This window comes from Arachis hypogaea, chromosome 13 (assembly GCF_003086295.3).
Source record: "Arachis hypogaea cultivar Tifrunner chromosome 13, arahy.Tifrunner.gnm2.J5K5, whole genome shotgun sequence".
In the NCBI taxonomy this organism is placed as follows: Eukaryota; Viridiplantae; Streptophyta; class Magnoliopsida; order Fabales; family Fabaceae; genus Arachis; species Arachis hypogaea.
The window spans coordinates 88,679,587-88,696,137 of NC_092048.1; the positions used below are offsets into that span (position 1 = coordinate 88,679,587).

At 26.4% G+C, this 16,551-nt stretch overlaps 1 protein-coding gene and 1 long non-coding RNA gene across 3 annotated transcripts; one reads left to right on the forward strand and one right to left on the reverse strand.

The window, feature by feature from the left end:
- Positions 1 to 12,546: 12,546 nt before the first annotated feature.
- LOC114925069 (uncharacterized) lies at positions 12,547 to 14,002 on the reverse strand. Of its 2 annotated transcripts, XR_011869800.1 has the most exons (3): positions 13,594 to 14,002; positions 13,064 to 13,178; positions 12,547 to 12,955 (listed from the first exon to the last, which is right to left on the reverse strand). It is a non-coding gene; the product is annotated as an uncharacterized lncRNA (long non-coding RNA). The 2 variants fall into 2 exon arrangements; XR_003813099.2 differs by having other exon boundaries at positions 12,933 to 13,178; positions 13,594 to 13,984.
- Positions 14,003 to 14,388: 386 nt separating this feature from the next.
- On the forward strand, positions 14,389 to 15,093 carry LOC140177645 (uncharacterized). Its single transcript, XM_072210788.1, has one exon. The coding sequence runs from the start codon at positions 14,389 to 14,391 to the stop codon at positions 15,091 to 15,093; it is 705 nt and encodes a 234-aa protein (XP_072066889.1).
- Positions 15,094 to 16,551: the final 1,458 nt, after the last annotated feature.

Below are 16,551 nucleotides of genomic sequence, written 5' to 3' on the forward strand. Positions count from 1 at the left end.
TATTTTTAATTTTTTATGTTGTACTTCAACTTAGAATAATTAAACGTATATCTTGTGTTATTATTTTTTTTTTGTTATTCAAGAGAACTTTTTTTGATAATATTTTAGGAGTTAATAGGATTAAACAGGTGAAAAAATAGATTTTTTGGATATTTTTTGTAAAAACAGCCAAGCAGGTCCTTAAAACACTTTTTTTGAATTATGCAGATATACCCAATATCCGATCCGACTTGAAAAAATACGGATATCATAATCGATCCGATTCGATGAGTGCAGTGCGGATCGGATAAAATTATAAGCTATATCCAATCCGATCCGATCTGTGTGTAGCCCTAGAATTCAGTAAAGACTTAATTGAAATACAAAAATTCAGATCGTAATGTAACCAACAAACTACATACATCATTAAGATTATTAAACTTATTAATCACACAAAGATCCTCTTTTAATGACGTACACTTTTTTCATATTTCAATTATGCAACATCATCGAAATTCTCAAAAGCATTGTTTGTGGGGTCTTCTGTATCATCATCCCTTTTCAACTGTAAATCTCTAATTCCACCTGTCGTTGACATGTTCAACTTTAGCTGTGGAGAAAAACCAACTTCAACTTCTTCATTCTCTTCCCCTATGTCATACAAGTCTCGTGGTTTCACATGAACCACTATACTCCATTCTTTATCTAGTTCATCATCCACAAAGTATACAAGATGAGCTTTTGATGCCAATATGTACAGTTCATTGTCTTCTCGATCACTGGTGTGGATCAGACAAGAGCAATTAAGGCCCAAATGGTCTTGTTTGATGCTTCTACTGGTAGTTGTATCAGCCCAAATACATTTGAACAATAACACTATGAAATAGCAGCTATAATTCAATTCAATTATGTCCATAATTTTTTCATAATATGGAACACTACTAATAGCCACTCTATTGTCACGCATGCTTGCATAACTTCTTGTATTAGAAGAGACATAAACTCCACTATTTTGAGTTTTCAGCCCATTTTTTTTAGTGATAATTCTAAACTTGTACCCATTGACGTTGTATACCCTAAAATATCTTGTCTAAACACATGGGACTGCATGCAAACATCTTCATTTCTTTCAAATGCTGTGTACTTTCTATTGGAACCTGACATCATATAACATTCATTCTTAATATAAAAATTGAATTCCATAACTTAACTGTCTATTATTGTTGACACCTTATGTATGTATATATTGTATTTTTGTTGAGTTTTTCAATGTGAAAATTGAAGCCTTAAAATATCTAATAAAAATATAGAAAATTCTGTGTGAAAAATCAAAACAATTCGGTTGAAAAAATGGTTTAAGAAACATGAAAAAAGAAGAAAAGCACGAAAAAATATAAAAATTATAGATCCAATTTAACTATTAAGAATTCCTTGAGAGAAGGACAAAAAGAAGGAGAACCAAATGAATGTGTAATACTTGTGAAAGTATTTCTAATGACAATGTGTAATCGTATTTCTACTATTTAACATCGAATTTTATTAAATTGATCTGACGTATTTATATATATAACCTTTGCAAGAACAAAATTTTGTAACTGATTAGTTCAAAATAAAATTTAAATTAAAAATATATTATCCAATATTATAGATAACAGTTCATTCTCATGAATTTAAAATTTTGTTTAGATTAATATTTTAAAGAAGAGATAAATAATGTTATTAAATTAATTTATTAAAATAGAGTAATTATAGCGTACAGATTTGTCTATACAGATTAATGAATTATGTGACAAATGGCACTATAATGTTTGAAAAGAAATAGGCTTCGGAAAGATTGTGACATTTGTCGGACTTGCAAGGAGAGCCACGGCTTAGAGGAGAATAACCAGCTGCTTGCAAAGGAGGTGACCTATTGTTTTAATATTTGGTCATGAACCGTTCTTTTTTGTTATAGAATTTCTTCTTTTTTTTGGGTCGTGGGTATTTAATTAGATAGGCTTTTTTCTTTATTTTTTTTATTTGGTTAGATTGAACTTTATTTTGAAAAAAAATATTATATTAAATGTATATTTAATTTTTTGTTATTTTTTATGAAATTCTAAGAATGCATGTAAATATTTAAAATGAAATGACAAAAAATTATTTTATTTTAAATTAAGAATGTTAAGCTTAAGAAATTAAAGAGGTTTTAACGAATTCTCTTTTAAATATATATATATTTCATATTAGATATTCAATACAAAATAAGTATTTTTATAAAAAATAAACCAATAACAATTAATTTTATGTTGAATAAATAATTTTTATTGAAGTAAAATATCTTAAAATATTGACTAATTGACTAGTTCTTCATGTATATTTTATTTTGATTTAATAATGATAATAATAATATAAATAATAATAACAATAAAAAACAGATAGTAATAGTGTTAAGAAACAAAAAATAATAAGATAGTAAAATTATATTTTTGGAAGAGCATAAATGAAAGAGTAATAAATTATTTTAGAAAAAATAATACAATTAAATTCTTATGTTGTCTCATTCAAAGGAACAAATGTAATCGAATAACTGTATGAAAATATTTTATATTGTTAGTACATCGAAATTAAACTATAATTTGTATCTTAAAATATAAGATAAAAATACATATTAAACCAAATTTAATAAAAAAAAAATTTTTGAAACATTATTATAAAATAATGAACTTATTTAGTTGAAGTTTATATAAATGAGTTTTTTTCACAAATTTATTATTATTATTATTATTATTATTATTATTATTATTATGCTTTCTCTAATTATAATTTGAGGTATAAATTATCATCGTCGTCTTCCTCCGTATCGGAAGAAGTGTAATTATAGATCTTTCCTATACTCTTTGAATTAGACTCCTCCTTTCCACCGCTAATTAAAACTAAAGTCCATCTTTAATAATACAGCAACTCAGTCACCTGTCACAGTACAAAGAAAGCAAATCAATATGATACACCACTAAATGAACCCAACTGCAGGCACGATTCCAAAATTCAGATCACAGCATCAACGATGACACACCAGATTACAGTATATCACACCACAAGCGACCACACCTACTCAACAATTATATCATATACTATCCCTTTTTCTTATCATTCTTTATACATGTATAACTATTATTATCTCACAATTAGTTCGTCATTATTATGTTGCCTTATTTTATTCTATTTCCTTGTTTTTTTTTTATCTATTCACCTTAACCGCAATTAATTATCACCATACTATTATTATTCTTTTAGACTTTTTAATTTTTATTTTTATTATTCTTTTTTCTTACTATTCTCTATATACATATCTATCATTGTGTCACGACCACTGTTATATTGATTTGTTCTTTCTTCCTTTCTCCTTTTCTTATTCTTTTTCCACCTTCTCTTTTTCGATCCCAACTAATTACCACCATGTATTAGTTTATAATTATTACACTCAAAAATGAATACTACTTTAAAAATAAATTAAAAATATCATAACTCTTATGTGAATCATCTACGCTCCTATAAATATAATGAAAGAGTAAATTTAATTTCTTTTACTATGAATATTTTTTTACATTTATCTTTATAGTAATACAAATGGGGAGCTCTTATACTGACGTGGTGCTCATACATTGAGTTTGGCACTTTATTTGCTTAGGTGTTGTCATTAGAAATTTTTAGAATTTTATTTATAAATTATAAATTATTATTTACTTAGGTGGTTATTTTTTAAATTTTAAATTATATTTTTTTAGGTTGTTAAGTATTTAGTTTTTAATATTGTTGAACTAATTATTTGCTTAGGTGTCATCACTATAGAAATTTTTAAAAATTATAAATTTTATTTGCTTAAGTTGCTATTTTTAAAATTTTGAAGATATTTGCTTAGGTTGTTACTTTTTAATTTTAATTTATTTTTATATTACTCTTTTGAATTTTTAAAATTTTATTTATAAATTATAAATTATTATTTGCTTAGATTGTTACTTTTTAAATTTAAGTTATTTGCTTAGGTTGTTATTTTTTAAATTTTAAGTTGTTTTGCTTAGGTGGTTATTATTTCAATCATTATCACATGTAGGGCTTTATTTGTCAAAATCAGTGTTCACCCATGGACAAATTTACGTTGTTTTGTCAAGAGTTAAGAGTTGGTCTCGTAGTGGTCTCAAGGTTCTAATTCTGGACGAAGACGACAAATTAAAATATAAGTTTGTGCATCGCACGGGTTTAACACTAGTAGTAATACAAATAAAAAGTTCTTTTGGTGACATAGCGATCATATGTTGAGTTTGGGGATTATTTTTTTAGGTGTCGTTGTTAGAAATTTTTGAAACTTTATTTACAAATTAATAAACAATAAATTATTTGGTTAGGTTGTTAGATATTAACAATGATTTAGTTTTTGAATTTATTAACAAAGTTGTTAAAAATTTAATTTTTATTTTTAATATTATTAAATTAATTTAAAATGCTGATATGACGCTCATATATTGAGTTTGGAAATTATTTACTTAGGTGTCATTATTATAATTTTTTAAACTTTATTTATAAATTAATAAATTATTTGGTTAGATTAATAAATATTAACAAGAATTTAGTTTTTGAATTTACTCGCAAGGTAGTTTGATATTTGATTTTTAATATTATTAAACTAATTAAAAAAAATATTTATAAATTTTAATAAATTAGTACCATTAGTGAACCTTAAAGTATTGATTAATAAAAAATTTTTTAATACGTTTAATTTAATAAATCATTGTGTGCATTTCTTTTATAACAATATAAACTAAAATCTTTTATGTTTTAGCAAAAGCATAAAATTAATTGAACTAATTTAAAAAAAATTATTTAATTGAACTGGAATGCCCTTCTATAAAGATGGATTTCATTTTTTTTTTTTTTTTTATTATCAAAATCAAAATCACTTCAAGTTCATTTTTGTTTTTTTGGATATCCAATTTGGTGATTCATTGCTGCTAAAGTCCATTTTACAAGTTTAGTAGCTACCATTTCTATTCATCAGGCTTGGCTTAGCTACAGCCATTATCCAAGCCCTGCCAAAACCTATATCTACTAATGCCATGTGATATGTTATTGAAGCAGATAGAATATCTTCAAATATGTACCAAATAGCATCTGTACCATAGTACAACCCATTAAAATATTAAGATAATTTGAACAGAAACAAACGAACGCATGTATTGAATTATATAAATTTTAATTGAGTAATTATCCAAATCAATCCCCAAGAATTTTAAAATCGGACATTTTAGTCTCTAAGAAAATTTAATACACATATCAATCTCTAAGATTTTACTCCAGCAGATAAATCAGTTTTTAGTTCATTTTTCGGCAAAGTAATTATCCAAATCAATCCGATCCCCAAAGATTTTAAAAATGGACATTTTAGTCTCCAAATAAATTAATGTACAAATCAATCCCAACGTTTCTCTCTGTTAGACATAACATTTCTCCGTCCAAAAATAAAATAAAATTATTATTATTATTATTATTATTATTATTATTATTAATTGTACAATAATACCGTACTATATTTTTTTGCATTTTTTGAACAAATAATAATAAATTTATTCATTAGATTCTTATATATATTTACTCAATAATAATAATAATAATAACAATAACAATAATAATAATAAAATTATTAGAAATTATTCTACAAGAAATTTAAAGTTAAAACTATTTGATATTTTTGTATTTAATATAATTAAAAGATCAGATATGCTGTGTAAAAAAAATATGTTTGTATTAAAAAATATGTATTAAAAGAAAATATTTTAATTTGGATTTATATTAAATACTTATTTTTTTAATACAAACATATTTTTTAAAATAGTACATCTTTTGATTATATTAAATACAAAAATATCAAATGATTTTAACCTTGAATTTCTTGTAAAATAATCTCTAATAATTTTATTGATTATTATTATTATTATTATTATTATTATTATTATTATTATTATTATTATTATTGAGTGAATATATATATATATATATATATATATATATATATATATATAAAAGAATCTAATGAATAAATTTATCATTATTTTTATCTAAAAAATATAAAAATTATGGCATAATAATAATAATAATAATAATAATAATCAATAAAATTATTAGAGATTATTTTATAAAAAATTTAAAGTTAAAACTATTTGATATTTTTGTATTTAATATAATTAAAAGATGTACTATTTTAAAAAATATATTTGTATTAAAAAAATATGTATTTAATATAAAATTAAATTAAAATATTTTCTTTTAATACATATTTTTTTAATACAAATGTATATTTTTTTTTACATAGGATATCTTTTGATTATATTAAATATAAAAATATCAAATGGTTTTAACCTTGAATTTCTTGTAAAATAATCTCTAATAATTTTATTATTATTATTATTATTATTATTATTATTATTATTATTATTATTATTATTATTATTATTATTATTATTATTGAATGACTATATCTATATATAAGAATTTAATGAATAAATTTATCATTATTTTTGTCCAAAAAATATAAAAAATACAGTACAATATTATTATGGAATTAACAATAATAATTATTTTATTTTATTTTATTTTTGGACAGAGGACTATTATGTCTAACAGAGAGAAACATTGGGGATTGATTTATACATTAGTTTTTCTTGGGAACTAAAATATCCATTTTTTAAAATCTTTGGGGACTGATCTGAGCAATTACTCTACCGAAAAATGAATTGAGGACTGATTTGTCTGCCAAACTAAAGCCTTTTTTCTTGGGATTAGAATGTCCAATTCTAAAATCCTTGGACTGATTTGGTAATTACTCATTTAAATTTATATCTACTTAATATACTAAAACTGGGTTTTCTCCCAACTAATAAAGGTGACGTGTCGATCCCTCGTGAGTCCGTTTTTCCTCCAAAATGTTATAAATTTTCCATCTATTCTAAATTATTTTATAAAAAATATCTTTATTATAATGATATTATAATTAATATTTAATGAATAATATATAATTATACCAATTTAGGAACATATCTTCATTATTATTATTATATCAAATCAATATTTAATGCACTATTAAACTATTTTTCAATTATCAATTAAAAATACTTTTAATAATAATAATAATAATAATAATAATAATAATGGCACCGGTTGTGGTAATCATGATAAGAATATTTGATTCTAATCATAAAATGATCAAATCTTATAATATTAATAATGCACATTGATTTTAAATATTTTTAGTTATTTTAATTATATTAATTATAAAAATATTGATATAATTTTAATTCTTATTCATTATTCAATAATAATAATAATAATAATAATAATAATAATAATAATAATAATAAAAAATTGTAATAATAAAATTGAAATTATCACGTGGGTAAAGTAACATCTTAAAATTATAATAATTTATCACTGGTAATCGTAAAAATTATAATAGAGTTACGTAAAACTATTTTTAGCATTAACATATAATAATTCTACAAGTTATTTTTTATTACTTTAACCCGTTATAATTCTATCTTCTTATGGTATTTATTTCAAACATTTTTAGTTATTATATCGTCCATGATAATATATCTTTACCCCCTTTCTATTTCAATCTGTGTATATTAGGTATAATATTCTTATTTATTGTCCAAGATTTCTCTAATCACGATAGAAGATAATGATTCTAATTATGATATGATAAAATTATATAATTTTAACAAAATTAATATATGATGCAAAATTACTGTATATAATAAAAAATTACCTTAATAATAAATAATTTACATATTTATTTTTGTTTTACTAAAGTCTATATATAGTGTTTTTCTGTAGTACATGAATCTAAATTTGAGAGTCAATTCATAATTTTATATTTTTTTAACTACTTCATAGAGTAAGAATGTATTTTTCGTTTTTTATTGAAGTTGATCCTTTTAAGGTACAATTTATAATTTTTTTTATAATATTTTTCATATACTCATTCTATTATATTATTCTTTTGATAATTTATTAATTGTTGTTGCTCTAAGTTATTCTTATCGCCTAATATTCCAGTTCAATTGTCTTTTGTCACAATCGTTTACAATGCATCACATCCATGAAATACCTCATCGAGTTGTCTTCACTGATTCGGGTTCCAACTACATGGATGTAAGCGTTCAAAGAAGGGGGAATAATCTCCGAAGGATGGTTGGATCTACTCACCTATTATGACCAACCTAATAGAATGTGGTTAAATTTAGCTTTCTTGGGAGGAGCTCGATTTTTGATTGAGAAATTGTTTCCACGGAACTTTATGGGGCAAGTTCAATATTGTTTAAATAATTTGGTTTTAATATTAGTATTTGATTAAATTAGTATTAGAAAATTTTAAATTATTGTCTCAAATTATATATTATGAGTATTTTTCGTGAATGTGCTATTTTTAAATATTTTAATAAAATGAAGTACTGTAAGATATATTTAAGTTTATTTTATCCTTTATTTCTTTAGTTGTATTTTCATTAAATTCGAAAAAAATCTCTACCGAAACATATAGTAAATCGTTGACCTAAACACAATTTCTTTGTCCAAAAAAAAAAACAGATTTTATCTAGAAAAAATAATGAAACATACATCTTTTGATGATATACAAAGTGTAATAGAAATAAAATAAATATTATGTCATAATAATATCTTTAATTGCATTGTAATTAGCTCATAAATAATGTATGATTATATTATTTTGGAAAAATATCTTATTATAGTTATATCAAATTAATATTTAATATATTATTAAACTAATTATCAATTAATGATATTTTTATTTAATGTATTATTAAACTAATTATCAATTAATGTATTATCATTTAACTGAATTAATCTAAATATTTAATGAAGATAAAGGATAAATTTGTGTTTTGAATATATATTCTTTATGTATTAATATACGTGTGCATGTCACTTTCATATTTATTTTTTAGATCACTCAATTTTTATTAAGCGTAATAAAAACCAAAAAAACTAATAAATAATTACTTGAGTTTTTCGTTATTCCTATATATAGGCTTTATTTTTTTTATAATACAGTTTATGTCCATTTATTTTTATTTTTTATATAAAAATTATATTATATATATTTATATATTACTTTTTTTAACTCATTCTTATAAATATTGACATATAATTAATATAAATAACATATATATCGAATAAATATCTTTATTGAATTAATTATAACAACTGATACAAGATAATAATATAAGAATAACCTAATTATAGCAACAATTTTTATTAAAATAATTGACTAATAATTTGAATATAATTAATATAGTTAAATTGATATAATCAATGTGATTGAGAGTATATGACAATTATAGCAATTATATCAATTTCAAGCATAATTAACGTGACTTCATAATAATAATTCATGTGACTAATAACCTATTATGCAATAATAATAATAATAATAATAATAATAATAATAATAATAATAATTTCGACTTCATATAATTGATATAATTGATATAATTCTAATAAATATATAATAATAATAATATTATATGGACATAAAATTAATTAGTTAACTAATTAAATTTAGATTATGGAGTTTTATTTCTAAATCAAATTTTTAATCATTAGTGATTTTATATTTTACATTTATAGTAAATTTTGACTATAAAAAGAAAAAAAAATAGTTTTGATTGTTTCCTATTTTATTTATTTACAGTCATAATTAAAATTGATATAATTATAGTAAGTCTCTATAATTAATATTTGGTTTTAATATTAGTATTTGATTAAATTATTATTAAAAAATTTTAAATTATTGTCTCAAATTATATATTATGGATATTTTTCGTGAACGTGCTATTTTTAAATATTTTAATAAAATAAAGTACTGTAAGATATATTTAAGTTTATTTTTATCTTATATTTCTTTAGTTGTTTTTTCGTTAAATTCGAAAAAAAATTCTACCTAAACATATAGTAAATCGTTGACCTAAACACAATTTTTTTGTTGAAAAAACAGATTTTATCTAAAAAAAATAATGAAACATGTATCTTTTGATGATATATACAAAGTGTAATAGAAATAAAGTAAATATTATGTCATAATAATATCTTTAATTGCATTATAATTAGTTCATAAATAATGTATGATTATATTATTTTGAGAAAATATTCTCATTATAGTTATATCAAATTAATATTTAATATATTATTAAACTAATTATCAGTTAATGATATTTTTTATTTAGTATATTATTAAACTAATTATCAATTAATGTATTATCATTTAACTGAATTAATCTAAATATTTAATGAAGATAAAGGATAAATTTGTGATTTGAATATATATTCTTTCTGTATTAATATACGTGTGTATGTCACCTCCATATTTATTATTTTGAATTTAATGAAAATACAACTAAAGAAATAAAGGATAAAAATAAACTTAAATATATCTTACAGTACTTCATTTTATTAAAATATTTAAAAATAGCACATTCAGGAAAAATACTCATAATATATAATTTGAGACAATAATTTAAAATTTTCTAATACTAATTTAATCAAATACTAATATTAAAACCAAATTACTTAAACAATATTGATTATTATTATTATTATTGTTATTATTATTTGTCTTTAATTTCATGCTTTTAATTCATTTTTTTTAATTAGATGTTATTGAACTCTTAACAAAAAAAGGAGAACTTATATCATGGTCAAAAGCAGGAAAAAGTGGCCATTACATTTAGGTAATTGTTCGACTCACGCGTGTAAATCTTTTATTTCCTAACTTTATCTAAGACGCTAATTATAGTAATATATTATGAGGAGTTAAATTCTCATGCGATCTTCTCGATGGTTAACAAATGAATTGAAGTTCTCATATATTGTTTATATATTAACAGGTCAAACATCAGTGCATAATTGATGGAAACTGAAATTGTTTCGTCCTTGAAAGTCATGATGGATGAAAATAATGTCTTAGTAAAGGCATTTCGTTCAGCACGGGATATATACCAAGTTGATGGCTTTGCTGATGTTAAGTTACGGTTAATAACCAGAAGAAATACTGATACAAGGACATATAATTTGCCAACAGCATCTGAAGTTGCTGCACTGATAGTTGGAGATATTGATGAGAGCGGAGTTAATGGGGATATAATAATTGAGACAAAATCAAGAATCTTACAGAGGATAGAAGTAGTACATCCAATGTACCTTGCTCTTCAATATCCTTTGTTGTTTCCATACGGTGAGGATGGTTACAGATTACATATAGCTACTGTTTCTCGACCAAATGTCAGAAAAACTAAGAAAAGACTAACAATAAGCATGAGAGACTTCTTCACATACAGACTTTAAAGAAGGACTAATGAGTCTCAGATCCTTTTGTGGTCAAGAAGATTACTGCAACAATTTATAGTAGATACCTACACTATGGTTGAGTTAGAACGGCTTTTATATTTACGATTGAAACAACCAAACTTGAGGGTAGGCAAGTTTAAGCAATTGCATGAGTGTATGGTTCGTGGTGAAACTAATGCCATTAACACTCGACAAAGAATTATTCTCCCAAAGAGCTTTACCGGTGGTCCAAGGTACATGTTCAACAATTGCAAGGATGCTTTTGTAATATGTAAATATGATGGATATCCAAGTTACTCACTATGACATGTAATCCATAATGGAATGAGATAAAAAGAGAGGTAACATCCCAAGGACTCCATGCAGAGGATAGACCAGACATCTTATGTAGAATATTCAAGTTGAAGGTTGATAAATTAATTAAGGAATTGAAGAAAGGAACATTCTTTAGAAAGATTATTGGATGTAAGTATAACTAATCTTCCTACGAATTTTTATTTACTCTATCTATATTATCTATAGTACACTCATTGTATAGTACACTATCGTTATTAAGAAACAATTATATATATAGCACATACATGGTATGATCATTCGATAGTGTACTATCTTGAGTGTATTACAGTGCATCTATATTGTTTGTATGAACTCAAGCTCATTGTATGGTACACTTATATAGTTTTATATGATTTTATTTTAGTATAATTTTTTCCTATTTACTTTATCATGCTTATTCGCACTACACGCTTGGGTTTATATAGTTTAGTTTAGAATCAATTATTTTTTAAATCACACCATCTGATTTGTTTGCAATGCACTTGATCTTATATGCTTTAGATTTTCGAATAAATATTTATTTACTTTGTCCAAGTTATTAGTAATATCATATCTTTAAATTTGCAGACTGTCTAACCATAGAGTTTCAGAAGAGAGGTCTACCACACACCCATCTTCTTTTGTTCATGCATCCGGAATCAAAACCACGAACTGTTGATGACATAGACCAAGGTTGCGAGAACCGGACCGGTCAATAAACCGGTGAGGTCACTGGTTCAATGGTTCACTGGTTCGACCGAAGTTGAACCGGGGTTCAACCGGTTTAATTAAATATTAAATAAAATTATTAAACTTAATAAAATTCAATAATTTATAACTTAATAAAATTTAATATTTTACATAATAAATTATCCATTACTTAAGATTAGAGGTTCACAAACAACTTCAAACATCAAAGTTTATAACTAAACAAAAAATAAAACGTACATAATGACAAACCCATAGTGTTCTACATTCAAAAGATACAATTACTAGCAAATTTTCAACTAATCAAAGGTTCAACTCATCAAAAATCATAATTATCATTAACAGGATCAAAGACAAGGAAAACCACCTGATGAGACAATATGATTAACCTCTTAATACATTAACAGGATCAAATAACATAAGGATATGATTAGGCTTACCAATCTAGAGTACTTGGATTATGAATCATCGGCGAGTGTAGATTTATTACCGTACGTAGATTTATTTGAGTTATAAGCACAATTATGACACAATTTATGTTTGATAAAGCTCCCTTCTGCCATTGATTAATATTTAGACAGTAATGGTTAACAAAGCACCAGGTGCATGTGCATTAGCTGAGATAAGTTTTACTCTTTACAATTAGAAAGTTAGACATTCGTACCTGTTTTAGTGCCAATGCAATTCAGCACTCTGAGGTAACTAAATAGTTTTCCTCAACATCTGCAGTATGGCTTCTGAGTCTCTTATTTCCTGGCTTTCTTGTGATTCATCAAGCCCTTGAAAGAAATCAGCATTAGTGTAAGTTCTAATTCCAGGACCATGTCCTCCACTATTAACCAAACCACTGATCTAATTTCAAGTACAAACTCTTTCAAACCCACCTAGCAGGCTAGCACCTACTACATAAGCAAATCACCAAGGTGGTGATCAACCAAATACCATGAATAAACAGAGTACACCACTTTGTGCATACAGAAATAAACCATGAACAGAATCAAAACATGAACAGAGTAAACAGAATTCACAGGAACATGAACAGAATCAGAATCAGAATCAGAACATGATCAACCAAATACCATGAATAAACAGAATACACCAACGAACATGAACAGAGAGCAACATGTTTTCTGTGATAGAGAAGAACAGGAACAAGAACAGAACCATGAACGGAGGTGGAAGGAAGAGTATTACCGGCGAGCTGGGCGAGGTGGAGAGTTGGGCGATGACGGTGGAGGTGGGGAGCTGGGCGACGGTGATGGAGGAGAGCTCGGCGACGACAGTGGAGGTGGAGAGCTGGGCGACGACGGTGGAGGTGGGAAGCTGGGCGACGGCGATGGAGGAGAGGTGCGACGGTGGAGGTGGCGAGCTGGGGGACTACGATGGAGGACCGGAGCTCTGCGACGGCGATGGAAGAGAGGTGCGACGGCGATGAGTGGCTGTGGCCTGTCGGAGGGTGAGAGGGTGAGAGAAACTGAGTGGCTGAAGAGGGTGAGACGGTGATGAAGAGGCTGAAGAGGGTGAGAGGCTGTGGCTGTGGGTGGCTATGGACACTGTGGGGAAAGGGAACTGGGGAAGAAAGGGGAAAGAAAGGGGGGGTATCAGATTAGGGTTAGTCGCGAGCGTTTTTCTTTTTTTTTTTTTTTAAAAAAATGCCAAAACGACGTCGTTTGGCTTATGAATTCGCAAACCATTGAACCGCAAAAAAACCGGACGGTTCTTCCGGTTCGCCGGTTAACCGCCGGTTCGACCGGTTTTTGGCCGGTTTTTTGCCAGGCGGTTATTAGTGTTACCCGGACCGGTTAGGTGACCGGTTCCTGGTTTTTCCGGTTGAACCGGCCGGTCCGGTCCGGTTTTCAGAACCATGACATAGACAAGGTTATTAAGATAGAGATTCCAAATAGGGGGAAAAATCCAAAATTGTATGCTGCTGTTGAGAAATATATGATTCATGGTCCATGCGGTCATTTAAATAGTAAGAGCCAATGCATGATCAATGGTAAATGCTCAAAGTTTTTTCCCAAAGCATTCAGAGATAGGACAATTATTGACGAAGCAGGCTTTCTAAGATATCAAAGAAGAGATGATGGGCGAACTGTATCAAAGAAAAATGTTGAGGTTGACAACTCCTTCATAGTTCCATACAATGCCGGTCTTCTTTTAAAATTTGGATGTCACATCAATGTTGAGTATACTTGCCAAACTTCAGCAATCAAATATCTGTTCAAGTATCTTCACAAGGGTAATGACAGGGTGACAGCTGTATTTTATCAAAACAATAGATCTCAGGTAGATGAAATACGTAATTATTATGATTGTAGATATATATCAGCATGTAAAGCTGCATGGAGATTGTTTGGTTATCCTATTCAAATGAAGGAACCAGCAGTAATAAGATTGCCATTCCATCTTCCTGATGATATGCCAATTGTTTACAAAGATACCGATACAATTCAGTCGGTTGTTGAGACTTCTTTTTTCAAGAAATCTATGTTGATTGGATGGTTCAAAGCAAATGAAGTCCATAATAATGCAAGAAATCTGACTTATTTTGAGTTTTCAACAAAATTTGTTTGGAATGGAGAGCATCATATGTGGACTCAGAGAAAGCAAGGATATGCCATAGGAAGGATATCTCATATACCACCAATGAATAAGGAAGATTACTATCTAAGGCTACTTTTGAACATTTAAAAGGGATGCACGAGTTTCAGCGATCTAAGAACAGTTGATGGTGTCGTTTATGACTCCTTCAAAGATGCATGCTATGCTCTAGGATTATTGCAGGATGACAGAGAATTCATTAATGCAATCTCTGAAGCAGGAACATGGCACTCTGCAACTTTTTTAAGGAGACTTTTTGTTGTTTTATTAACATTAAATAACATGAGTAGACCAGATTTTGTTTGACAAAAGACTTGAAACTTTCTCTCTGATAACGTACTATATGAACAAAGAAAATTACTGCAAATGGAAGGTAAATATAGTCTATTATAATTTTTTCCATGTTAGAATTCAAATTAGCATATAATTATAACAAAAATATTGGATAAGAAAGTTTAAGAGTGATTTTCTTTAACAAAATGCCTTTTTTGGGAGTAACATTATCATACATATGGCAAATTGTTTATTGGTGTTCACTTTAACTTCTTCTATTTCTCTTTACTCCCTCCTCTTAATACAAATTTTGATTCATTGTTGTAAATCATATCTATTTCATCTAAGAAATCGTAACTAAATCCACATACTTCCAATACTTGCATTTGTATCGGTTGTTTGTGCCTTTTTTTTTGTATGTTATAATGATTTTGATATCCATGTTAATCACAATAATATTTTTTAAAGGGACATGTTACTAATGAAGCATTTTTTAAACCAAAAACAAGGAGTGTTATTTATCATTCAACAATGCATTTCAAACATTTTTTGCCAGAGACTAATTTAATAATTTTTCAAATAATTGTGTTATTTTAAATTGAAAAAATACAGATTTGATCATGTCAGAAGTTCAAATAAAAGATATTGCACTTGCAAAAATTGAAGATTTGCTCCAATCAAATGACAAGTCATTGAAAGAATATTGTGGAATGCCATATCCTTCAGAAAATTTGGTGTCCAGCTTAGAAGACAGAATTATAATGGAAGAGTTGAATTTTGACGTTAATGCTCTTGCGAATGAACTAGGTGGGTATTTAGAAAGGCTAACTGATGAGTAGAAATTTGCATACGATCAAATAATTAGTGCTGTTAGCGGTAATATGGGTGGACTTTTCTTCTTATACGGTCAAGGTGGTTGTGGAAAAATATTCTTATGGTTAACTATATCATGCTCGATTAGGTCTAAAAGAGGTATAGTTTTAAATGTTGCTTCGAGTGGGATTGCTGCACTTCTGTTGCCTAATGGAAGAACTGCACATTCAAGGTTTAAAATTCATTTGACAATAAATGAAGATTCTTTATGTAGCATTAAACAGGGAAGTCCTCTTGCAAGGTTAATATCCAAGTCCAAATTAATCATATGGGATGAAGCTCCAATGATAAGTAAGTATTGTTACGAAACTTTAGACAAATGCCTCAGAGACATCTTAAGGGCCTCAGAGACATCTTAAGTTGCTCAGATTCGTATAATGCTCATTTGCCATTTGGAGGTAA